This window comes from Cyclopterus lumpus, chromosome 23 (assembly GCF_009769545.1).
Source record: "Cyclopterus lumpus isolate fCycLum1 chromosome 23, fCycLum1.pri, whole genome shotgun sequence".
NCBI lineage: Eukaryota > Metazoa > Chordata > Actinopteri > Perciformes > Cyclopteridae > Cyclopterus > Cyclopterus lumpus.
Window position 1 is genome coordinate 464,570 of NC_046988.1, and position 26,762 is coordinate 491,331.

Here is a 26,762-nt window from a genome sequence, read left to right on the forward strand (position 1 = left end):
GTACAACAATGTACCACACTGTACAACAATGTACCACCCTGTACAACGACGTACAACAATGTACCACACTGTACAACGATGTACAACAATGTACCACCCTGTACAACGACGTACCACAAGGCTCTGCATACAGTCTGTTAGACAGTCAATGCTGCGGCGTGTGGTGTTCAATGTACGGCTCCAGAAAGTCTTTAATAAATGATCGCTTGTGGGCAGAATCGATAGTGCTCGTATAGGAAGTCATCATCACGTCATAAGAACTCTCTCCCTATAAAACGTTAATCTAACTAATATCGCTCCTTCATCAATGAGGAAGTGAGCTGTCACTTTCTTCAGGGGGTGTGGCCAGATTATCCAGCTAGACTGAATGAGCCTGTGCTGGAGCAGGTTCACATTTTTTTATGTGTCGCTATGGTGATTTTTCCAAACTTGCTTCGAGGAACCGAAGACCCTTGCTTGTGTAATCTCATCCGCAAAATTATCCCGCCAGGTATGAGAAATGGGGCCCTGGACCCCATCCCTTTCACTTTAGCCATGGCCTGTCTCCTGGACCACCATCTGCTCCTCCTCTGTCGTCTACTGGCTCCACCCCCCTTGCTCTCAAACTCACCTCAGTCACACCGATCCTCAAAAAAGCTGGCCTGGACCCTTACATCCTCAACTACCGACCCATCTCCAAACTCCCTTTTCTGTCTGGAATACTTGAACGCACCGTTGCCAACCAACTCAAAACCCACCTGTATGAACCATTTCAATCCGGATTCAGATCTCAAAGACCTGGATGCAAGCTAACTTCCTCAAACTCAGAAATCATCATCATCGACCCCAAATCACTAAACAAATTGCACCACAGCTTCTCCCTCTTCATCGGTGGCCCCTCTGTTCCTGCTGCCACAAACACCTGTAACCTTGGTGTCATCTTTGATCCAACCCTCTCCTTTGAACGCCACGTAGAGCACATCACAAAAAACGCCTTTTTTCATCTTAAAAACATCGCCCCTCTACGCCCCGTCCTCTCCTGTCGCAGAAACATTCATCCTTGTCTTCATCACCTCTCGATGGCACATCCACCAGAATCATCAACAAACTACAATACATCCAGAATTCAGCTGCTCGTCTCCCCTCCTACCAGAGACCACATGACCCTAGTCCTTCAAAATCTCCACTGGCTCCCCATACAGCAAATAATCCAGTTCAAGATTCCCCTCATCACATACAAAGTCCTTCACAACCCTGAACCCCTTCATACCTTTCTGACCTCCTGCACCGACACGCTTCCTCAGATCTGCTCCCTCTGGAACTCTCTCCCCCATCACCTCAGACATTCTTCATCACTCGCCACTTTCAAAACAGCGCTTAAAACCCATTTATTAAAATCTGTGTTTAGCCTGTGACACTAGATAATGAGTTATCATCCACAGCAGCAACTGACAACATTATATGCTGCAGGGGTCGGCGGTACTGAGTCCTTAAGCGGACGGAGGCTCGCAGCCAACCTAAAGAAGGGGGCAGTTGGGGGGCAGAAGGTTTGATATCTGGGTGACCACTCGAACCAAGGACTGGTCCCCAGTTATATAAGACAGCAGTGATTGCAGAGGTGAGGGCATTCTAGCCAGCTACAGGTGAATCATCCACAACTCCTCAGAGCTGACTGACTGACCTCACCTGCAAAGGGGACTCAGATTTCGGCCACTGGAGAGAGCAGTGTCAGGCACTGTCAGCCACCATCCCAGGTCATGAAACTGGCTCTAAATGGGGAGCCACTGCTCTGCACACCTCCCTTTTCTCTCCCTTTTCTCCTACAGACTGATGAGTCAAGCAGAGGGCTGGGACATCAGCGTGATCAGACTTGTGTGCACATCTGACACATTCAATGCTACCAGTCACACTGGAAAGACGAGCGGATCCTTGGCCAGTGTTGAGATTCAGACTGCTCCACAATGCATTCAAATCACACTATTAACTCTCCAACCCAATAGGTTGCTATGCCAACACTTCTGATCTGTTCTGCCACTTGAGGGAACATATTTCAGATAATGTGCATACATTATGCATGTTCTGGTTATATTAGGGCTTCAGTGCAGTGAGTGTGTCATTGTGTTTATTCAGCTTTGTGTTGAACACTGGATCTGGTGTTAGAGGAGTTTTGACATCAGAAAGCCAAAATAATAATTTTGGTGAGGATAAACTACCCCGGTTACATAACCCACGGCTGAAGGCTGCACTACACGTGTGTGTGTGTGTGTGTGTGTCAGTGGGCACAGCCACTGTGTCCTGACCTGAGTGAACATACAAACACCAGGTTTGAAATGCAGCACAGCTGGGATAGGGAGGTGTGACAATTCTGCACAGGAAACTGAGTGTGTTTCCTGTGGCCCCTCTGACTTCACTTCCTGAGGAGGAGTCATGAACACACATTGACACACAACTAAATCAGGCAGGTAATAAGTCATCTACTACTGTGATATCTATAGTATCACAATATATTCAATGCAGCAGTGCACAGATGTGTACACTTTAAGATCATTACATTACATGTCACTTAGCTGACGCTTTTATCCAAAGCGACTTTCAACATCAGTTTTCTCATAATGTTGTAGAGTGTGTTCTGTGTTTGGAGACCAGCAGCCTTTACAAAAAGAGGAAAGGGTTAAGTAAAGACACACAATTGGTTACATTAGGGGAAGTGTTTTGGAGCTAAATCCAGATTAGGTAATAAAACAATTCACCAATTTCTTCTTCTGTTATGGAAGAAGCGTTGTGGAAATGCAATCAGTGGAGCACCCTTAACGAGGGAGCTGGATCGGGTATCAATGACAACAGGGCCGATTTATTCAATTTAAATATGATTAGGTCTGATTACACGTGTGTGCACTGCGTTATGCATCCGCAGCCCTCCACTGGACCGTTAAGTGCAAGCCACAGCCTGCCGTTGGTGTCTCGACTCGACTCCACGCTCCCCCCTGATGTCCGACCTCCTTACCCTATCTCTAAGGCTGAGCCCGGCCACCCTACGGAGGAAGCTCATTTCGGCCGCTTGTATCCGAGATCTCGTTCTTTCGGTAGGTGAGGGTTGGAACGTAGACCGACCAGTAAATGGAGAGCTTTGCCTTCCGGCTCAGCTCCCTCTTCACCAAGACGGACCGGTACAGCGCCTGTTTTACTACTGCAGCCGCACCGATCCGCCTGTCAATCTTCCGCTCCACCTTACCCTTACTCGTGAACAAGACCCCGAGATACTTGAACTCCTTCGCTTGGGGTAGGCAGTTTGCCCCCACCTGGAGGGAGCAATCCGCCGGTTTCCGGCAGAGCACCATGGCCTCAGATTTGGAGGTGCTAACTCTCATCCCTGCCGCTTCGCACTCGGCTGCAAAACGCCCCAGTGAATGCTGGAGGTCACGGTCCGAGGAGGCAAACAGGACTACATCATCCGTGAACAGCAGAGAGGCGATCCCGAGACTCCCGAACCGGATCCTCTCCGCCCCCTGGCTGCGCCTAGATATCCTGTCCATGAAGGTCACGAACAGGACCGGTGATAAAAGGGCAGCCCTGGCGGAGGCCAACACCCACCGGGAACGTGTCTGACTTACTACCAAGGATACGAACACAGCTCCTACTGCAAGCGTACAGAGAGCCAACGGATCCGGCACCCCATACTCCCGCAGCACCCCCCACAAAAACCCCAGAGGGACCCGGTCGAAAGCCTTCTCCAGGTCTACAAAGCACATGTAAACTGGTTGGCAAACTCCCAGGACCCCTCCAGTAATCTTGCGAGGGTAAAGAGCTGGTCCACTGTTCCACGACCGGGACGGAATCCGCACTGTTCGTCTTAAATCCGAGGTTCGACAAGCGGTAGAAGCCTCCTTTCCAGCACCCTGGCATAAGCTTTTCCCGGGAGGCTGAGCAGTGTGATACCACGATAGTTCGAGCACACTCTCTGGTCCCCCTTCTTGAAGATGGGAACCACCACCCCGGTCTGCCAGTCCATGGGCACTGTTCCCGACCCCCATGCGACACTGAAAAGGCGTGTCAACCAAGACAGCCCAACAATGTCCAGCGCTTTCAGCATCTCAGGGCGGATCTCATCCACCCCTTGCGCCTTGCCACCAAGGAGCTTTTTGACTACCTTAGCGACCTCTGCCAGGGATATGGGTGAAACCACCCCAAAGTCTTCCGGCGCTGCCCCCTCTCCGGGGGACATGTTGGCCGGGTTTTGGAGTTCCTCAAAGTGCTCTTTCCACCGCCCAACGATGTCCCCAGTCCGGGTCAGCAGTCCCCCCCCCCCCCCCCTGCTGAGAACAGCCTGGGGTAGACCCTGCTTTCCCTTCCTGAGCCGTCGGATGGTTTGCCAGAACTTCCTTGAGGCCAACCGAAAGTCCTTCTCCATGGCCTCCCCAAACTCCTCCCATGCCCGAGTTTTAGCCTCCGCGACCATCGCAGCTGCATCCCTTCTGGCCCGCCGGTACCCGTCAGTTGCTTCAGGAGACCCCTGGGCCAGCCAGGCCCGAAAGGCCTCGTTCTTCAGTTTGACGGCTTCCCTCACCCCCGTTGTCCACCACCGGGTTCTCGGGTTGCCGCCACGACAGGCACCGATGACCTTCCAGTCACAGGCCCGAGCAGCCGCGTCCACAATAGAGGCTTTGAACAAGGTCCACTCGGATTCCATGTCCCCAGCCTCCCTCGGGATTTGTGAGAAGTTCTTCCGGAGGTGGGAGTTGAAGACCTCCCGGACAGGATCCTCTGCCAGACGTTCCCAGTTCACCCTCACTACACGTTTGGGCTTGCCAGGTCTTTCTAGCCGACTCCCCCGCCATCTGATCCAACTCACCACCAGGTGGTGATCAGTTGACTCTGAAGACTCTGAATGTATGTGAATGTAGTGTCCAAGACATACGGCCACAGATCAGATGATACGATTACAAAGTCGATCATTGATCTCCGGCCTAAGGTGTTCTGGTACCAGGTACACTTATGAGCCACCTTATGTTCGAACATGGTGTTCGTTATGGACAAACTGTGGCTAGCACAGAAGTCCAACAACAAAACTCCATTCGGGTTCAGATCGGGCAAGCCGTTCCCAATCACGCCCCGCCAGGTTTCTCTGTCATTGCCCACGTGAGCGTTGAAGTCTCCCAAAAGGACTATGGAGTCGACAGGCGGCGCCCTTTCCAGGACCCCTTCCATCCAGGACTCCAAGAAGGCTGGATACTCCGAAATGCTGTTCGGTGCATAAGCACAAACAACAGTCAGAGCCTTAGTCCCCGCAACCCGTAGGCGCAGGGAGGCGACCCTCTTGTTCCCCGGGGAAAATTCCAACACAGCGGCGCTCAGTCGGGGGCTCACGAGTATCCCCACTCCCGCCCGGCGCCTCTCACCCTGGGCAACTCCAGAAAAGGACAAAGTCTAACCCTTCTTCAGGAGCTTGGTTCCAGAGCCCATGCTGTGCGTGGAGGTGAGCCCAACTATATATAGCTGCTACCGCTCCACCTCCTGCACCAGCTCCGGCTCTTTCCCCGCTAGTGAGGTGACGTTCCACGTCCCTAGAGCTAGTCTATGCCGCCGGCGATCGGCCCGCCCAGGTCTCCCGTCTGGCCCGCCGCCCGGTCTACATAGCACTCAACCCCGTTAATTCTCCCTGCGGGTGGTGGGTCCACAGGGTGACTGCTGCTCCATGATGTTTTTTCGGGCTGAGCCCGACCGGGCCCCATGGGTGAAAGCCCGGCCACCAGACGCTCGCCGACGAGCTCCCCTCCTGGGTCTGGCTCCGGGAGGGTGCCACGGTTTCCCTTGTCCGGGCAAGGTAGCTTCAGACCGTGGGCTGCTATTCATCAGGGTTTTTTTTTTGGGTGTTCACATGCATGAAATGGCTGCTCTGACTAACCTTCAGAGTCTTAGTTGTGCTCATCCTCAGAAATGAATGTGACTGTGAAGCAAGATCAATAGCAAATCTCAACCTGTGAGGGACATAAATAGATTATTGTGCCGTATGGCTAACTCACTGTGTGTCCCCATGGGTTACATTAAGGTGCACAATTTGATAACTTTTACATTGAATGTGCTTGTAAATATTAGATTTTGAATCCTTCAAAAAGTATGCAAGCCAGCATGTAACCAATACAGTCACAATGTCAGTGAGACACGGTTACTGAGCCATACAACCTTGTAGGAAGACGCCTGGATGAAATCCACGGCTCATTTTCTGTTCTTGTCATGCCAGTTGTTAAAAAGTAAAAAGCAGAAATAGTGGTTATTTCTTACATGGTGGATAGCAGAGATGATAACAGTTTCCACGGAGTAAAGCCACAGAGATAAGCCCCGCCCCCTCTCTGTCCTCTGGTGTGAACACAGCATTAGAATGTTTGATGGTTTACACTGACTTTGACGGTTGAAATTATATTTTGTGACGATGGTAAAAAAAAGTTAGTCTGGATTCAATTGTACATCCTAAAAAATCAGTATCAGAAAAAAATTGATTTTTATTCAAACTGAAATCTGATCTTTCAAAAATTAAAATAATGATTTTCAGCCATACTGTTAACAGCCCAAACTTAAAGTCATCTCACTATCAGAAGGGTTTTATTGATGCTGTTGTTTGCTTCAGAATGCGTGCCCTGCTGTATTTCAGATCCATATTCCATAACATTTTAAACTAGAGCTCTGCCACTGTGTTAGTCTGAGTGTTCCCAGAAGACCCTGCAGTCACATTCTAAACAGTGTAAGGATGAATAGCTAGAGTGTAGAGATGTTTTGGTTGAGAAACAAACCAATCAATTGGTTCTTTGTAGAAAGCACAATAATTAGTCTTTATTCTGTTTAAAAAAGGAAATTGTCCCTCCTGATTAGCAGGAAACCACCAGCACAGACAGACGGCTTACTCTGGTTTCTGAAACAAAGCACCCTGGACGTGTTCAAGAGAGCTGAATCATTTGGTCGTGGTGGCTGTTCATTAACAGACCTTCAGCAGACAAATGAATAATCCCAGCTGAAGCAGCCTAAATCAGTGATGGAGAGAGATGATTTTGAATGACCTCTCCTGGTATCCTCCATTGCTTCCATCGTAGGGCTGTGGTGTATAATCATAGGATACGTTGATGCCTATACCTGCACCTCCTGAAATTCTCATTACTGTGTTTATGTGTGTGCAAGAGATTCCCGACTGGAGGCCATTGTTACAAAGGCACAACAGGGGAGGAGTGCCGGTTGGATGAACAGATAAAGTTGAAGAAAATAGAAAGCCGATTCATTGAAATTAATATTTTATGTTCTTATCTGCTCTGCGTGCCCTAGTCCTGAGATTTTCAGAAGACCTATCTGTGGGAAATGGATTTTGAACGTTGCGGACTCAGAGCAACATGGAAAGGAGAGGACGTCAGTGTGGAACTTCAGATGTCTCTCAGCTGTTCTCCCCCTAAAATCTGATTGCTGAAACAGTTCTATTTCATCCTTCCTGACCGCCAGAGGCGGTGCTTTAGCACTGGATATCTTCCGTCTTGCGCACACGCAGGTCGAGTTTTAATAACAACAGTCACGTGTGACCTCGGGTGACCCCCGGCCAGGTATAAGTTCCGGTGTCATCCCGAGATCAGTCCTTTTTCATCTTCTCGCTACGCAGTCTAACTATTATGTTAGCATCAGCTAAGCTGAAATTGTACAAATAAATAATTAAATAAATAAATTCTGAAGCTTGTCGCGTGTAGCCTTGTGACCACTGGTCGGAGTTGCGGGTCTCGGTGTGGCTAGATTGCTACACCGACGCGACCGGCTTTCGGTGAGTGATTTGGATAGCGTGTCTGCCGTGCATAGCTAGCATAGTGTCTCCACTCACGCTAACTGATACCACGCTAATTCCGACAGCTACCAGGCTAGCGAAGAGGGCGTCCTCGCTAGACACACTGTTTCCGACCTGTTTTCACAGGACCTGGTTTGTACAGTAGCCGAGTGCTCTCGCTTAGGCTTATTGCCGGTACACGAGTAATCATAGCTACCGTACTAGTGGAGAGAGAGCCTTTGCTCCCCCCTCACTAGACTGAGCGTTTCCGATCTGCTCCACAGAACCCGGTCCACAGTAGCCGAGTGCTCTCGCTTAGGCTTACTGCTAGGACACGATTAATCACAGCTACCGTACTAGTGAAGAGAGTGTCCTCGCTCCCCTCTCACTAGACGGACTGTTTCTGACCTGTTCCACAGGACCCGGTCCATAGTAGCCGAGTGCTCTCGCTTAGGCCTACTGGTAGGATTCGAGTAATCACGGCTGCCAGACTCCTCCTCTATGGCAGTCAGCAGAGCGACCCCGCTCAGACTGACTTAAGAGGCAACACAGATTAGGGAAGCAGGGTCCCTCCAGAGTCGGTGCTATGTTTAGCTCTGCTGGCTGTGGATGGCCATGACCTTTGCCCCTCTTGCCTTGGCCTCGAGCACTTGAGGGAGGGCCTCTCGGAAAACCCGTGCATGAACTGCGGCATTATGCCGTATGCGGTTCGGGCCGCTAGACTGGCCCAGGTGGAACACCTGAGCGGTGAGGTTGACCTCCCCCCGTCAGGGCAGACAGACCGAACCCAAAATTTAAAGAAGCGATTCCTTCTGCATTTGATTCAATACCACGTCTCAATGTGACGGAGGACTCCTGTGCTAACTTTAGTCCGTCCCAGATTGATCATATTGTCGATAGTGCTACAGGCTCACTGAGAATGACACTAGACTCGATAGCCCCTTTGAAGAAGAAGACGGTGAGGCAAAGGAGGTTTGCTCCCTGGTATAACCCTCAGACCAGCAAACTAAAGCAAACTTCACGAAAGCTCGAAAGCATATGGCGTTTCACCAATCTGGAAGAATCACGCTTAGTTTGGCGAGAATAAAACATATAAAAAGGATCTCCGTAATGCCAGAGCAGCCTATTACTGATCAGTAATAGAGAAAAATAAGAACAACCCCAGGGTTCTCTTTAGCACTGTAGCCAGGCTGACAGAGAGTCACAGCTCTGTGGAGCCGTGTATTCCTATAGACCTCAGTAGTAATGACTTCATGAACTTCTTCAATGAAAAGATTTCAACTATTAGAGGCAAGATTGATGATCTCTTGCCCTCAACTACTGCCGATCTGTCATCAAGAGGAGTGGCCTTGGAAACGGCTGTATGCCCTGGTGTATATTTGGATAGCTTTTCTCCCATTAACCTAGACCAATTGTCTTCAACGGTTTCTACTTCTAAACTGTCTACCTGTCTCTTAGACCCCATCCCAACGAGGCTGCTTAAAGACGTGTTGCCTTTAATTGGCACCTCTCTGCTGGATATTGTTAATGTGTCTTTGCTAACAGGCCATGTACCACATTCCTTCAAAGTAGCTGTAATTAAACCTCTCCTGAAAAAGCCCACTCTTAATCCAGAGGTGTTGGCTAACTACAGACCAATCTCTAACCTTCCCTTCCTCTCTAAGATCCTTGAGAAAGTAGTCGCAAATCAGTTGTTCGACTTCCTACATCAGAATAGTTTATTTGAGGAGTTTCAGTCAGGATTTAGAAAACACCACAGCACAGAGACAGCACTGGTGAAAATGACAAATGACCTCCTAATTGCATCAGATAAAGGACTCATCTCCGTACTGGTATTATTAGACCTTAGTGCTGCGTTGGACACCATTGATCATGACATCCTATTACAAAGACTGGATCAGTCGATTGGCATTTCAGGTACCGCACTAAGTTGGTTTAAATCCTATTTATCAGATCAATCACAAGGCCCAGGTGTTGCCAGTGCTGCTGATTAGCTCAGGTGTTCCCACTCTTCTGATGAGCCTTGGCCACGCCCACCTGCAGGGACACGAGCCAGTGGCAGAGAGGGTAGTCACATCCGTCATATATTTGTATTATATATATCTTTATTAATCTGATGTCAAGTTGACGCTTGTCTATGCATTCATACAAATATACTCAAACACCGTAGAGATGACGGTCAGCTGTGGGAACTGATCCGCACAGATTAACTTGTGATACAACACTGTGTGCTGTTTCACAATGTAATGTTTTATATTAAAGACTACGGACCCTCATCCCTATCATCATAACCATATTCTACCCTGTGTAGCACACATTCATCCAGATTAAACATGACTGTTAACTCTCATGTTGTTATTCAATTCAATTCAGTTTATTTTGTATAGCTCAATATCCCAAATTACAAATTACAAATTTGCCTCAGAGGGCTTTACAATCTGTACACATACAACATCCCTGTCGTAATTATAAGGACCTACAGTGAATCACTACACAGGATTGAAACATTACGATGGAGCGGCTTGCTGGAGCATTCATTTAGGATTTCGACAGCATTATCAAGAAAAGTTATCCATCTTCATGACGAAAATATTACTTATTGATTGGCGACCAAAATCAGTGGACACACGGTTTCCATTAAGATTCGAGCAGCTGATCATGTCCGGCGTCTGACCCTCTAATGAGTCTCCTGTACTACCACTGAGCTTAGAAGAAACTGAAGGATTCAGAGTACTATTAATGTAACATTCACATTAGTAAATATATCACTAATAATCATCATTAACTGCGTTTTCTTTTGTCACATCAACGTTAATGCACGTAGCTCACCATAGCGAGTGTTGCCTGAGCAATCATTTGTTTGATTTCCGTAAATGACGCAAGAATAAAAGGTTCACATTTTATTTTGTTTATTACAGCTGTTTAGTACAGCTCGCTAAACATAACTTTTTTTAACTAATTTTGTTTACTGCCAATCGCGTGAATCTGGCGTATATAAAGTATTAAGTCATAATTTCAAGGCAACGTAGTTGAGGCAAGTCGTCAGTCTTTTCTGTTACGTTGTCACTCATGATACCACGACCCTGTGGTTGAAACCACACCCTCACGTCACATCCCGGCCAAAAGTCTGAACCTGAAAAAAAACGATCTGAAAGTGAAAAAATAAGATTTAAAGTTTTCAGGTTCAAATCTTTTTTTCAAACAAACAAAACTATTGGCCTGGATTTGGCTCCATAGATCACCACCAAAATCCATTTGACTTTTGGATGACTCAAGGCCAATCGTTTTTAGATATCCTGCTGTCGCACACACACACACAAACACATCAACATATATGTTCATACAACTAGAGCCTCCTTTGGAAAGTATGTTAGTGCTTGTATACAAAATCATTTGAGAAAAAAAAAGCTTCAGTTATGGTTATTCTATCAACTTGACACTGTAGCTGCAGAAAAAAATCTGCAGTTTTTTAAAAATGGCTTGTACGCATATAACATTGATCATTAAGTAAAGACCTTATTAACCGAGAACAGTTTAGTCTACTGTGAACTGTTCAGATCCTCAAGTAACAGCAGTAATACCAGAATGTACATGAAAAACTCCATATACACAACGTTTTTAAAGTCACACAAAGATCCAGATTCTAAAGCCCTGTGAGGCAAATTTGTGATTTTGGGCTATACAAAATAAATGTAATTGAAATTTAATTGAATCCACTACAATGCGATATAAACCTATAAAATAAAATATCATTATTACAGATGTATTTCTGTTTACGGAGCATTTTTTTTACAAAACAATATAGTAAAAATAAAACATCTCTTAGATTTTCTTTTTGAAGACCAGTGACCAAGATACATATTGACCAGGACTTCTTACTCTCTTTAATAGAGACGCGGTTCTAAACCTCAAACCTAGTTTGTCATTTCTGTACTGACATTTATTTTCCTCAGCCGACATGTACACATATATATCTGCAATAAACTAATAGTGATCGATGTACAGGACTGGTTGAGTTTTCAGCTTAGATACATCTGATGTATGTCAAAACACCTGTAGTGTTTTTATGTAAGCTCATACATTTACGTACATCGACCGTGGATGTTCCAACAGAGCTGCATATATGGCCAACAGGAAGATCTACAGAGAGGAGTCGCGCACCAGTAGTCACAGGAATCTTCTTCGTCTTGGCCCATGTAGAAGCTCTTGGTTGACACCAATGCCGGATCATCTATGAGTAGACACTGCTGGACTCTTTCCACTGTATCATTATAGTTCATTAGGAATGAGTTCTGACTATCTCTCGGCTGAGAGCCTCCATTGTCTCCTTCCTCATCGGACTCTTCTGCCCTTCCTCAGAGTTCTCTTCCTCTTCTCAAAAACTGGTGAAGCTCCTAAATGCCACCTCAATCTGCACCTCTGGGTGTTGAGCTCGGACCTTGATGTGTTCGTTCAGTTTCCTTTTCTTAAGACAAGAGAGATGCAGTCCTTTGGAGCATCGTCAATGTGTCAGAACCTGTGATCTGTGTTTTTCTGATTCTTGACAGACAACACTCACCAGCTGCTGGTGGTTCAGACAGAAGACTTTTTCAATGCTGTCTGATCTCTCTTCAAGTAAAAGGTTATTTAACTGTAAGTGAGAAGGCAGGTCACTGGTACATTTCTGTCTCAGCCCACCGGTCTAACAGAACAGACTGTGTGATCTCTGAAGATGTCATGGCAGACCGGACATGAGAGGTCCCTCTCAAGGAAATAGGATGCCATGATTAGAACACAGCAGACACTCAGGCGTTATCCCCTTTCCCCCTCCTGTAGAACATGTCCTGAGTCAGTTTCAGTTTGAGCTTGTTGTGAAACTCTCAGTCAGTGTTCAGCACTGAGCTGGCAGCATGCCAGTATATGCAGACATCCCTCCTGTAACTGTCCTTTCTTAGTGGGAGTTGTAAGTCTTTTTTTCAGATGGTGAATCTTTCTCACGGGGAGTGTCTGTCCTGTCAGGGAGACTGCATAACAAACAGCGTTTCCTGGTTTCTTTGAATGCATTTACTGTTTCCAGTACAGATTCCATTATTTGGCTGTGTTGTATCCACATTTTATTCCTCTGGCTTTCTAGCCTATATAGGGAATGTCCTCAGCTCTACATCCTGCCCCACATTCAGCTTGAACCTACAGTTTGTCTGCTGGGAGACTGGATGGTTTTATATCTAATAACCAACCACATAACATCTGTAATCTTACACTGTTTATGTTCCACTGGGTTCTGCAGCTACTGATACAACTCCTGCTAAAGTCCAGTCTTCCATTTATGGAATCCACGACATTCTAATCACCCTCGGATTCAGTGTGTCCTCGGGCTCCACAGCACACAGCAATGATCCAATGCAACAGTTAGCTTGTTGTAGCAGCCCCGAAGGGCTGTTAAGATAGCAGCCATTGTTTTACTGCTTCATTTGTCACTGAACATAAGATGGAAGAGATCGGTAGCCAACTAGTGTGAAATAACTGAGGGTTGGTTTTCCTTCTGTCCACCCCAATGCTTTGAGTCACCAGCTGCCTGAGTGTGTTTAGATTGTACAGGAAACTGTTCAGGAGTAAATCTGCCCCACCCAGCCTACGGCCCACTTAGGAACTGGTCCCAAAAACCCCACTGCACCCATGATACTGCAGAGCTAGTAAGAACTGTGGAAAGAGCGCATGCACACACACAGACACCCAGTGCTATCAGCATTTCTTGTTACGGTGGAAAGAGCACCACATAAATAAAAACACACACCCTCACACAGAGATGCCAGAGTAACGTTTAAAGCGATATGTACATTTTAAAGATAAATGCATCAACATGGTGAACTTTAAGAGCAGAATTAAGAGGCTAGATCTACTAACAACTTTGTTCTCTTGTAAACAAATGTCTACTCTGGAAAAGTGTAATCCTAAACACACTGGTTGTATTGGTTATAATAGTGATGTCACGGCAAAAACTCACACCTACAAAGTGTGGTAAACAAGTCGTGATCCATGTTTCAAGACGGCCCCAGGAAGGCCCGACCCATTGAGAAGTGTAGAAACATTCTGGGCTCATTTTTAAAATGTGGCGGGTCAGATCGCTTTAGTTTCATTTAAATTAGGCTCCAAAATGGTTATTTATGATTGGATACAGGTACAACATGCTATACGCAACAGTAATGCCTCTCATTGTCGCTCCTATTCCAGCTCCACAAACCAAGACCAACGTATTTACGCATTTAACACTGCTCACCTGAAAACAAGTTCCCTTATTATATGGTGTGGCTGGTGACAGCTGTTGCTCATGGTGACAGATCCACAGAGAGGTTTCCAGCAGCAGGCAGCTCTGATAAACTCAGCCAGTGTACTTGTCACATGAGACAACAACTACTACTGTTTATGATTCATAAACTTGTTTTTCTTGAATGATCCAATACTGGTTTGAACAAACCCTGGGATACAGCGTTACATTTGTGTCTTTTCACTGGTAATATGCATACAGTAACTAAAGTGTTATTTGGTCTTTAGTTTGCGTATTTATCAATGTTATATTCAAAAGAAAAGGTGCTTTCACTTATTCATTATAAAGCTGCACACACACCAACACACACCAGGAGAAGCACACTTCTTCAGAGATTTATTGTCTTGCTGAGCTCCATTAAGTTTTACACAGTGAAACAGAATCAGCTGCAGTGGATGCAGAGAGTTGTGTTTTCTTGTGGGTGGGACTCAACAAGGCTACGTTCATGTTACTCTAACTGTTTATTTTGTGGTGTTCCCAAAGCACTGAGCAGCTGGGAAGCTGTGCCAACACACACACACACACACACACACACAGACACACACACACACAGAGCGAGAGGAGAGGGGGAGAAGGCATGAACTCACAGGGAAAGAGAGGAAGAGAAACAGGCAGAGACAGCGTGGTGGCCTCACATGACCACTGCCCCTCCTCTACTCTGTGTCAGTTCCAGGTTACAGTCTGATTCTGTTTCATTTCATTCCTCCGTCCTTTTCTGGTCATTTTTTATTCATCTGTCTGTGTGTTAGCAGATTGTTCTGCAGCCGGCTAGGCTTTTAAAACCTCCCCTTCTCTTTCATCTCCCCATGCTTCAGGTTGAAAGAGAACTCCACAAACCAGGCCCTGTTTGTTTACTGTCTCCCTGCAGAGGTCTAAGATCAGCTGGATGTCAGTCACTCACACAGGGGGTAGTTTTGGCCTCTGAAACTCACTCTCATTATGACTCTTCGACTCCAATCTGTTAAATGATGCTAACAGAGTGATTTATTCAAATCCAGGATGCATCAAAGAGAAAGAACTTGCGGCCGTGGGCATCAGTTTATCCATTGTGTGTTCTGTACTTCAGTCTAACATACAGTATATATGTTAACCTTGGCAGTCAAAAACAAACTTTGAAAAGTTTCCATCAGAGTCGATATGGCGAAAATGCAAAGATGTTAGACATACAGTCAGCGTCGGAAATACACGAGGGCAAAGGGCAAAACTGCCCCTAAGAAATATCATTTTGCCCCCGATATCACTAGGAGAGGGGCAAAAAATGCCCCCATAATTTCCTCTAATAATTATGATAATTTAATGAACTTGTCAAAAACATCGTAGCCCTGACCCGGTCCAGTTGCCATATCATGTTTTGGATTTTCGCCACGTGATGAACCGAGTGGAGCTTCTTGACCTCCTGTGAGTGGGAGGAGACATTTTCGTCGTCAATCCAGCACACGTTAAATTCTTCTGCGGACAACGTCAAGAAATACGTGGCCATCGCCACCGGTGAGTGATAACTAGTAGTAATTATTCTGAACTTATTTAGTTCGCTTTAGCTCTTAGTTAGCTCTGATGGTGTGTTAGCTCCAAAGGCTCACTTGCTAGCTAGCTAACGTTAGCTAGAGTGAAGCCACATCCTCATAAGTTACTGCCATCTTGTGGTTCACAACAATCCTCTATTTGGGGATAAATACAATTAGTTGAGACTACAGTTGACTGGGGGTTTCAAGGGTTACATGTTTAGATGAAGTCCCTTATCACATGTAACATACTATTGTTGTTTTTGTTTGTTCCATCTCAACACAGTGGAAGACCCAATGATGATCTCACCGGAGGGACCAGAAGAAGAAGATGCAGCATGTGTAGAATCTGCTGTGAGAAGAAAGCCAGGCGGCCTCACATAAAACCCTCTGAGCAAGGCAGCAGGTCAGACCAGCAACTTCTCCAATGGCTGACAGTGACACAGATGACAATGATGAACTGGTGCTATTTCACAAATAAGCCACTCATATGTATATGTACATATTTATTATTTGTCTACACTGTACATATAATTTAATATTTGTTTTCATTTTCTGAAAAATTGGTTGTAAATGGAATTTAATTAATCTATGTATAGCCCTTTTATTACGTTTTTTTTAAATTGTTATGTATGTTATAATATATAAAAAAATGTATAATTGTTAATAGTTGTTTAAAAATTGTTATAACAATAAATAACCCCAAAGAAATAAGAATAACATTTCATATGATTGTCTGATTTCTGTGTTAAAAAAAATCTAAGAAAACACTTTGAATCTGTAGACTACTGCCTAATAGTCTTCTTATTGTCATTTGATGACAGTTGCTCATATACTGTAAGCCTAAATAAGTATATTTATTATTTTGAACAAAGGTTAAATGTTATTTCACAAGTTTCAAAAAGCGCCCCCAATTTTTTTAGAAATGCCCCTGGATTTCAGTCAGTGGGGGCAAAAATTGCCCCCGAAAAAAAATGTAAATTTCCTACCCTGCATACAGTACATGTTGAGATGATGGGAATGAATTACAAGGTTTGATTAAGTTAGGTGTTCCGCATGTTTTTAAGGTTGTTCCTGCACGGCATGTTTGGGACTTGCAGTTGTGAACTTTAGGTTTTCTTCCCTCACTGACACATGTTGTGTATGATATTAGTGTCGGTGGCGCTGTAAAACTAAATGGGACCGGCAGAATGGGAAATATGGGAATGATCACCGGTCACCAGTCATAGACTATCAGCCTGTCGATCGGAGCATCTCTAGGATCTACTGGTCATCTATAGTCAAAATGTCCACCCCTAGTTCAAATGTATTTTTCAAGAGAAAATATTCTGTTATTGGCCAATTAATAAGCCCTTCTAAAAACTTGTTCCCACATATGAATGTCATCACGCAGAAACCGTCACGTCACATGATAAGAAAAAGTGCACAAACATAAGGAACGGCACTCAAGAAGAATGGCCCCGCCCCTTCAGGTTAAAATCCAGGTTGTGTCTAGAACGTAACCCACAAGTTGCAAACATGTAGTGAAGTGGTTCATGTTCGGATAGGTCGTCTGTCAAGAACATCTATAGTAGCATCACTTCTGTCCCACAACTGAACTCGTTTACAAAACAGCTCATAACAATGTCAACATTTGTCCTGGTGTCGCCTTTTCAATATCGTGTCTGAAATGTTCTGGTTTGTAAAAACAAAGCAGAACCTAGAACCTTGCTTTTACGAGCTTGACGTTATGGGAAGCTTCAGCTCGCCTGTCGTAAAGAACTAATGCCAATCAATATATAAAGGGTTATATCTTCAGGGGAGCATGAATATGCTCGAGCAACTTAGAGAAACCTCATGGACAGGTTTAGAACTTGAGAGCTTCATGGAGCTAACTGATGTCACTCTGCTTCAACCCTTACAAAAGTAAGCAAAGAAACTGAGAAAGATCCATCAATGTTCTTCGTAATGGCAGCAGAAAACATACACATTTAGCACGCAGTGTTCAAGTAAAAAATAGTGCCGTTGTTTCCCATAGTTAAGAATAAAGTCTTTGTCCTCTTTGTCTATAAACTGGTTCCTACAGTTCCATATTTTGAGGATGTCAATAGTTAAGAAAAGTGAGAAGTCAGAATGGATCTATGTTCTGGATCAGTGAGCACAAGGATGCAGCAGGGTTCATACACACATTCAGAGACGAGGTCAGGCATGAAGTGTCAACAAACAAACACGCGCTTTAGGGAGCACTCAGTGAAGCAGGGAGCAAATATCAAACAGCTCCAGCCAGGTGAGAGACAGAGAGAGAGAGAGAGAGAGAGAGAGAGAGAGAGAGAGAGAGAGAGAGAGAGAGAGAGAGAGAGAAGCAGCACAGAGATTTATCATGGGACTAGAGAGGAGAGAAGGTCCAGCCCGAAACACACACACACACACACACACACACACACACAGGTTGTTTTCCCACATGAACTAGAGACATTGTCAGAACCTGGTACCTTCACCTTCGTTGTAATTATGAATAATTAACCCTTAACGATACGAAGTGGCTAAAAAAAACTAATATGGATGCCTCACATCATTTCTGGATCCATGGATGTCATATACTCAATTCACAGTATTGCTGAATCTCACACAACAAACTGTGAAGTCACATAATGATCTCAAGTTGTCCAGTGATGAAAATGTCCCCCATCTCTACCATCCATTCCGAATGATGGTAGAATGAAAACATTAGGCTCTGCCTTAAAGCCTTTTTACACCGGGGATTCAATTCAATTCAGTTTTGTATAGCTCAATATCACAAATTACAAATTTGCCTCAGAGGGCTTTACAATCTGTACACATACGACATCCCTGACCTTTGACCTCACATCGGATCAGGAAAAACTCCCCAAAAATAACCTTTGACAGGGAAAAAAGGGAAGAAACCTTCAGGAGAGCAACAGAGGAGGATCCCTCTCCCCGGATGGACAGATGAATAGATGTCATGTGTACAGAATGAACAGCATTTACAAAGTTACATAAACACATTACATGAATATGACAATGTATGAATGGAACTCCAATCCATGAAACAGAAGGAGGTAGAGTTGAAGGGGTGAAGGAGGGAGGAAGACAATAATACCAAAAACAGAAAATGCTGAATATCTGCTGGCAAACTTGAATATTCACATTCTGTGCATTCCACCAAAAATGTAAGTTTTGCAATGTCACCCAATCATCAATTCAAGTTGGCCCCTCACCATCACAAGCAAGTTCACATGGTGGCTTTATAATATTTCCTTTGTTTGTCAAAGAGGACACCATATGCATTATCAATATCCATGTTTTTGTGTGACGGTATGAAAAGATTTATGACATTGACATCCGCTTTTATTATCAACCAACATTTGCAGAATAAAAAAACAATGCACTGCGAAATATAAATGTTTCGGATTTAGTGTGGACACAGCAGGCTTGTGGAGATGAATGGTCTCTACATTTTTAATTGTCATGTGATTTATTCCAACAAATTATTAGTTTGGTCTGAAAAGACCTTGAATCTGTCAAACTGCAAGCTCCCAGTTTGTGATGCAGGTTTTCGGTTAGAAGATGTGTATTGTGTTTTCCCAAGATGATACTCAGGTGATGTCACTTCAGTCCTTTCCTCAGAGGACAGTGACAGACAGGCTGCATAGAAGTCAAGGCTACTAAACGTAAAACTGGCTTTGAGAAAGAAAATGGAAGCTCCCAAAACTCACAATATGTAGACCTCTCCAGGTCTTCATTAGGCAGGGTGGAATCACGTTTTGGGAGTCTTAATCCAGGGTCTCGTGGTTCTCAATCTGTCCTTCATAGAATCAGTTAAAAGATTATTTTTCACCCTCTTCTGATTTCTGATTTTACAGCCATGAGAAAAGAAATACAAAAACCTAGTAGCATTGAAGTCATTATTTGCAACAGATATAATACCCCAAACATTTGTTTCTAGGGATATCATACAAACTGCCATGAACCAATATATACTGTGAAATGTGTGAGAGTGTGTGGTGTAGCACCCACTGGTACTGCAATGCAGAGATAAAGACACCAACACAGAGTGTCAACATCTCTGGTAGTCTTTATACAGGCGTGGGACCAACTAAAGGACAGACCGGAAGAAATGAAGGGAGACATAACACATTCTAAAGCTCCAGAACCAGCCAGAGTTTCCCAATATTCACTGTATTGAATCCAACACATGCATATCAACCCTTAGTGTTCTCCATTGTTGCAGCATTGCACATGTCAACATCCTGATATATAATCTTTCAAATCACTGTTTGACAAACATTTCCACTAAGTCCTTCTGAGGTGAAATATCAAACCAATTCAACTTTTTCTTCTTCTATTCGTGAGAAAAATCAGCATACAACAACCCAAAGCAAGAGTACATTATACTACTTATACGGCACACAGGTAGAACTTTGGATCTACTGTTTTAGATCAAACCAAGTGGAAGTGAGAGTCACATGTTCATCATTTCCATATTTTGAAGAATGTTTATTTTCTTGAGCTGATGTTCACAGCACTAGAAGCAACCACACCAGCTGAGTCATGAAACCAAAGTGGAAGTTGCAGTTCCTCTAATAGCTCATAGATGTTCCACAATAACCTGACTACAGGGAAATCAAAGAGACTATGTGCAATCCTTGAAAGTCATGTTGCTACAGTGTCACCAAATATAAGCTAATATAGCCCCACCAGCTTATTGACCCAAAGCATGAAGAGCCATGAATTTGAATTGTTTTTGTTGTTTGACACCATCAACAGTTTTGACAACATTAAGAGGTAATGTTGAAGCTTTATTGAAAACCCTAAATAGAAACTTTGGATGTAAAAATGACTGTGACAGTGCCACAAGCCTGTAAATAAAATTAAATGAATAAGATATCAAGGCTTAAAAGGGCTCAATTTAAGAGGGTGTTTCTTTAGATCAACACGTGTCTCACTACGACCACCACTCTTTTGTCGAATGCAGCATTGAGCAGTGAAGCCCAAATGTTTCCCCAAAACAAGAGAGCTGACATCAGTTACTTCATGTTTTCCTGCAGTCAGTGGGACAACCCGGCAGCTTACATGCTGTAAACAGGTTTTTATTTCACTGAGAGACAGGCTGGGCCTTGTTTACCTGAATGAAAGTTAACAATATTCCAAAATAAAATGACGAACCCGAAGCTGCAATGTTTCATACCAAGCCAAAACCTCTTTAACATGCTACGGGTGAGTGCAGGAGCAATTAGTAGCCTTGCAGAGCTTTACACCTTGGACGGACTTTAAAGTCTTGGTAATCACAGAAAGATATTTTGAAAGGCATTTGGAAGACATTGCAGCAGCCCTCAACACTGAAACGTGCAACCAATCAACTGAAAATGGTTCAGTTCTCCCTGAGGCAGCAGTGGTTTGGGCTGAAGATGTAGGACAGTAGTGTCTCTTCCTCATATTCCACTGGAGCTTTGCACGCTCTGAACTCACGATTGTGTCAATGTTGAATCAGTGTGGTTTCAAACCAAATGCTTAGTCCAAAGTGTTGCCAAGTGATGACATTTGATCCGAGTTGCTTTACTCCACAGTGAGCTTTATTACAGCAAACCAACGTGTTGGCAACTTAAGTTAGGAGGAATCCTATGCTTTACAATGCTACCAAAAGGTATGAACATATTCAAAAGGGTGCTTGAAGATCAAACAAAGACAGGAGCAGTTTGACCCCCACCCTGAAGGGCTGACCCTGATGAGTGGCCGCCTGTCAACGGCCATTCAGATGGCAGCAGTGTCCTTCGACACCCAGGATCTAGAGGAGGCAGTGGGCCAGAATTGCAATAATGAGCTGATAGAAAAGTGACTGGGCAGGAATTTGGGAGGAATTTGAAGAAGTGATGATGATGCAATGTTGTCCAGGGAATATGAGACTGGGACCACTTGTTCACAGTCAGATGCTGCTTATTGTATTCAAGACTGAGAATGTGGCAGCATGCATCCTTAGCCTGCAGTCCAGTGCGAGTCAGACACTCCCAGAGACAAACCAGTGGCTTTCCGATCAGACCGAACATCCTCCATCAATGCCTTTCCTTATTGTCACTGAATGCAGACTCTATTACAAAAATGTGTCACGAGTGACACATTCTGACCAGTTTCACCCCCCAATCCCAAGTCATGTGGTCTGACAATGTTCAGAGAATAAGAACACATTTGTGATCCACCAAACCCCTCGATGGGAGGCTTGTGGTGGTTTTCTGGAACATTGATCAGATTGTCCTTCAATTACGTTCACTCTACTCCAGAGCTGCCAAAGCTTTATTTTGGAATGTAACCCTAGAAAAAGAAGCAATGTCTGCGTGTGTAGCATTTGCCGTTCTGCTACAGGACCTAATTGTCGCGGCATAGTAACAAGTCAAGATTGGTTTGGGCTGTGTTGTTGCATAAAGCGGTGGGCTTGGCTCAGTGTGAAGTTGCATTATCCTGGAAAACAAACGATCACTACTGGATGAAATAAAGCAAAACTATACCTTTGGGTTTCAATTTGGGTTCTTAACTGTCAGTAAAAAAAAACTAATATTGCTTTTATTTTTAAGTTACTGGTACATTCTCCTCAATAAAGAGGTTTTATTCCAGCAGAGGTGGTCGATGACTGCTGTTTGAAAGGCACTTAATGGGAACTTCGGGCCAAAGCTGAGAGGAAAGGTTGTGGTGGGGCAGTGATGTCATTTTTTGAAATTGGTATCCCTGCCATGTCAGTCCCTACTGCTTAGACAACCTCATGCCTCCCTAACCACCTCTGAACGGGCCTGTTCGGATCCCAACGTGTCCTCAATGTGTTCTGGCTGTTTCCACAGCTGACTGCCGGCCTCTCATTAGAGTAACTGTCTGTGTTTGCATGGAAGCACTTCACATGTGGAACTGTTCTTGTGTATTTACATGTCCCTGTGCACGCCTGCATACACGCTGGGTGTGCATGTGCATATTCTGCATGCATTCATACATACCAATGAGCAGCGGTTCTGGGCTATTTATAGAGCAGCTATATTAGCTCACCCTATGTGTCAGCTGCTGCTCTGAAAATGGCCACAGAATGCACAAGCAACCGCAAGAAAACTAGGAGGGAAAGTGGGTAGAACAAATTAAAGTGCCTGCTCGCAACCTCAGAGAGGCTGTGTGTGTGTGCATGTTCGTGTGCGTGTCAGCTATGGGTGTGTGACAGGCTGGGAGCTGCAGGGCATTTTAGTTGTCTAACAGGTCCACAAAATATACACGTACGCAAAGAGCTGGAGTTGCTAATAACACTAGAGAGATGGGTTTTTTTAAACACACACATACACACACATGTGAACCCCAACAAGTAGAGCCTGTTCAGCACAGCAGAGCAGCCTCTGAGTCACACAAGCTTGTCAGACTTGTGTCCCACTGACAGCAATGACTTGTTCCTGAGCAAATCCCTCCATTGCAATGTGAATGTGTGTGTGTGTGTGTGTGTGTGTGTGTGTGTGTGTGTGTGTTAGGATGATGAGAGAGAGAGAGAGAGAGAGAGAGAGAGAGAGGTGAAGGGCGAGAGCACGATCATGATTGAAAATGTAAGCCTTACCAGCAGGGAGAGAAAGTCAAGGATATGTAGCTTTCCATTGACACTGATTGTGTGTGTGGGTGTGGGTGTGTGTGTGTGTGGATATGTGTGTATGTGTGTGTGGGTATGTGTTTGTGTGGGGGTATGTGTGTGTGTGTATGTGTGTGTATATGTGTGTATGTGTGTGGGTATGTGTGTGCGTGTGTGTGGGTATGTGTGTGTGTGTGTGTGTATGTGTGTGTGTGTGACAAGACAGTCAAACAGAGATACTAATGAATTTCTCCAGCAGGGCCGAGCAGCAGAGAGGTGGGCGTTGATGAGCGCTGAGGGAAATCTCTGACCAAACAAAGTAGCCCCTCACCGGAGCCTCAGACTGCCTCTCTGCATCCAGCAGCCTCTTCCCCTCTCTCCCTTTTCCATCACACATTCTAACTCACTTGATGAAGCAGCGAGCGCCCTCAAATGTGTATCCTTCCTCCCATCCTGTTGGTAAATCTGTGAGGACAGGGGAGGGGACGAGAAAACACAAGACACAGAAACATAAGCAGCTGCGCAGACAGAAGCTGATTACACACACACACACACACCAGTGACTGGACTACAAATAGCTCGTTTGGATTGTGCCCTTTAACGCAACACCCCCCCCCCCAACAGGCAGAGCAGACCCTGTAGCCCCTCATCATTGAGTGAATCGTGCTGCTCAGCCTCCAGCTGTTGAACACACTGCTCATCTGCATGTTACAACGCCTTCCAGCCGCCATCCCCTTTCCCGTCGCGCCAGATGTGCCTTTCATTTTGGAATACGGCTGTGCACCGACACACTGCGTGGTTGTTGCCGCAGCCTGTGTGTGTACGTGTGTACGTGCTAAGACACAGTGTGTGTCTGCAGCCAGGCGCCTTGTACTGGGAAATGTGTCAACCGCCACTGCAGCGAATCGGCTCCGACATCGGTTCACCCCTACGTGACGGAACTTTTAAAAAGTGTGTCGCAAAGTGTCCCGGTGGAGCGGGGTCCGCCAGAGGAGGAGAGGGAGCGGACGGGAGGCTGTTGCTTTGCTGCAGAGGGACACATCTCCCCTCATCGTCTTCCGCGGCTCTCTCCGCAACTCGTCGGCCCTCTTTCTCTCCACCGTGACGCGTGGACAACCTCTCCCAGGTGCTGCGCGTGTGCGCGTGTCCTGGCCGGGATTGAAGAACAACATATTGTCCGATTGTTTACCTGGAGTTGTCCTGTGCCCCGTGATTACAGCCTCTCCGGTAACAGGATGCAACCAGGTTGTGCTCTTTGCTTCTTCGCTGTTGGTGGAAGACAACGGGGGAAAAGGTGAACAGAGAACCCGAAAAAAGACATACAGGAAAAATGCGTCGGAGACATAAGCAGTACGTATCCATAAATCCATGTGTCCGCGTCATATTTACTTGATGAAGAATATGCGTCCATCCCGAGTTACGCCATAACTCCAAGAAGAGGGGAGGCAGGAGAGCCAGTCCGGCTTAGGATCCGCCGCCATGTCTAGCTGAGCGCTCTACTGCTCTGGGTTACTACACACTGGGGCTGAGTGCGCGGCGCCGTGCCAAGCGCGCTCACGCACAATCCCTTGCGCGCTCCTACAAAAGATGAGAGCGCGCTTCGAGGATAAAGACACAAGTAATGATTTTCAGCCACGTGAGTAGGGCAGGCAGTGGGGTACTATTTTTATTGTTTTGGCAGACGTTGTTATGGGTTTGTGACTACATAATACTGCCCTCACACGTGTAGTGTGTGTGTGTATGCATATATATATATATATATATATATATATATATATATATATATATATATATATATATATATATTATTATTATTATTATTATTTGTATTATTTATATTATGTGTGTGTGTGTATCCCGTGCTGCTCTGCTGGTTTCTCCAGGACCCTGGGTCTGGGTCCTGGTTGCTGGGTGAGTTGACAGAGCAACTGGCTGCACCTGAGAACATGAGAGCTGGGAGTTAAAAAAAAAAGGCCCAAACAGGCTGAGCTCTCCACATCTCTCCATGACCTTCATATCTTTGTAGAGTAGTTCAGGTTTACATACTCTCTTCATCCATACATACACCACCACTATCTTCACACCTCTTCTTGTTTTTACCATTAATTAAATAAATGACATTAGCTTTTGAAACTTCTATGGACTCCCTCATGTTAGAAGCCTGAGCCCAGTCTGCAACAAATGAAGCTCTAGCACAAATTCAGTCAGAAAGACCTTACCTCATAGTTTGCCTAAACTCGTAGTTTATTTCTCATACATCTACCAATCACTTCTCAGCATGTTCATTCATAATTTCCTTGCTGTCATCGCTCTGGGTTTTTTATCATGATATCGGCTGGTCTCTTCTATCTCTTCTATAATAGCACAATGAAATAATGACATTGGTAGCCTGCCCTCTTGCTGCTGTCTCTACCTTCAGTATGTCCATGTTGCTGTTACGCAGAGCTCCTTGATGTCATGTTGCTATAACGCGATTGGCAAACGTCCACAGTACCTTTTTTTCAGTCTCGTTTGTAGGAGCAAGCCGACATCCAGTTCCTCAGCAGAAGTGAAAACATCTTCTTCCTTGCGTTTCCCTGCCTGGGAATCAGGAGTTACTCCCAGTCTGTGCCCTGGTCATTGCTGACCTCATCACAAACCACAATAATCATGCTCAGTTGGCATAACAGCAACTCTCTTCCAAGGTATGCCGGGGTATTTCTATTGACTTGGAAATTGTGATGTATGTTCTTCCGTGGGCTTTTGAAGGATATCATGGTCAGTGCTTCTCCCTCTCCTCTAGATTTGATATAATTTGCATGGTTTGAGATATGTGACCACATAAGCTCTTATGTCTAGGACCAGCAACACAATCACAAACAGCTCACTCTCATGCCTAAATGTGAGTATTCCTCTTCAAGATTCATGCAGCAGTTATTTTTACTTGTTTTTCATTTCTGTATATATATGTATTCTATCTGTGGTGAAAAGACAAAAATAAAGTGTAAAAAAAAAATTCATGCAGCATCACACACAAAAAAAAAAGATCTAGTCTTCTGATCACTCAAAGCGCTTTAACACTACACAACATCATTTTCACCCATTCATACGCTGATCGGAGGAGCTACCATGCGAGGTGCCACTGCCGCCTGCCTATCAGGACTATCTAACCATTCATATTCATTCATACACCTGACCCAGCAGGAACAGTCGGCAGGGGCAAATCGGGGTTCAGTGCCCAAGGAAACATCGACATAGCCTAGCAGAGCCGGGGATCGAACCACCAATCCTTTGATTGAAGGACGTCCCTACTCTACCACTGACTAACCGTAAAATGTTGGCTATAGTACTCAATACTATGTTGCCATAACGTGGGGCTAATATTGGTTTGATTGGTTATCAATGCATCCTGGTCTAACACTGTTGTCCTGTGTTTGGATGAGCTAGTTGACCTTGTCTTGGATATGTCTCACCGTAAAATAGTTTAATCTCACTGTGTGTCTTACTAGTTAAATAAAGGTTATTTACATATTACTTATCGTAACCTCAGACATTGCATCATTGTCGTTGTGACATCATACGCTAGTAGCGTTGGAGCTTTTGTTACTGCTACTCCTTTCATCTTGT

General features: G+C 45.0%; 1 protein-coding gene across 4 annotated transcripts in view; it reads right to left on the bottom strand.

The window, feature by feature from the left end:
* LOC117726137 (pleckstrin homology domain-containing family A member 5-like) overlaps positions 1-24,646 on the bottom strand; it is a 195,770-nt gene extending 171,124 nt beyond the window's left edge. For all 4 annotated transcript variants that reach the window (XM_034526227.1, XM_034526226.1, XM_034526229.1 and 1 more), the window contains exons 1-3: positions 24,546-24,646; positions 24,346-24,422; positions 23,564-23,621 (exon numbers count right to left, since the gene is read on the bottom strand). In XM_034526227.1, the coding sequence (XP_034382118.1) occupies positions 23,564-23,621; positions 24,346-24,422; positions 24,546-24,637 (227 nt within the window). In that variant the 5' untranslated portion in view covers positions 24,638-24,646. The remainder of the gene's footprint in view (positions 1-23,563; positions 23,622-24,345; positions 24,423-24,545) is intronic.
* Positions 24,647-26,762: the final 2,116 nt, after the last annotated feature.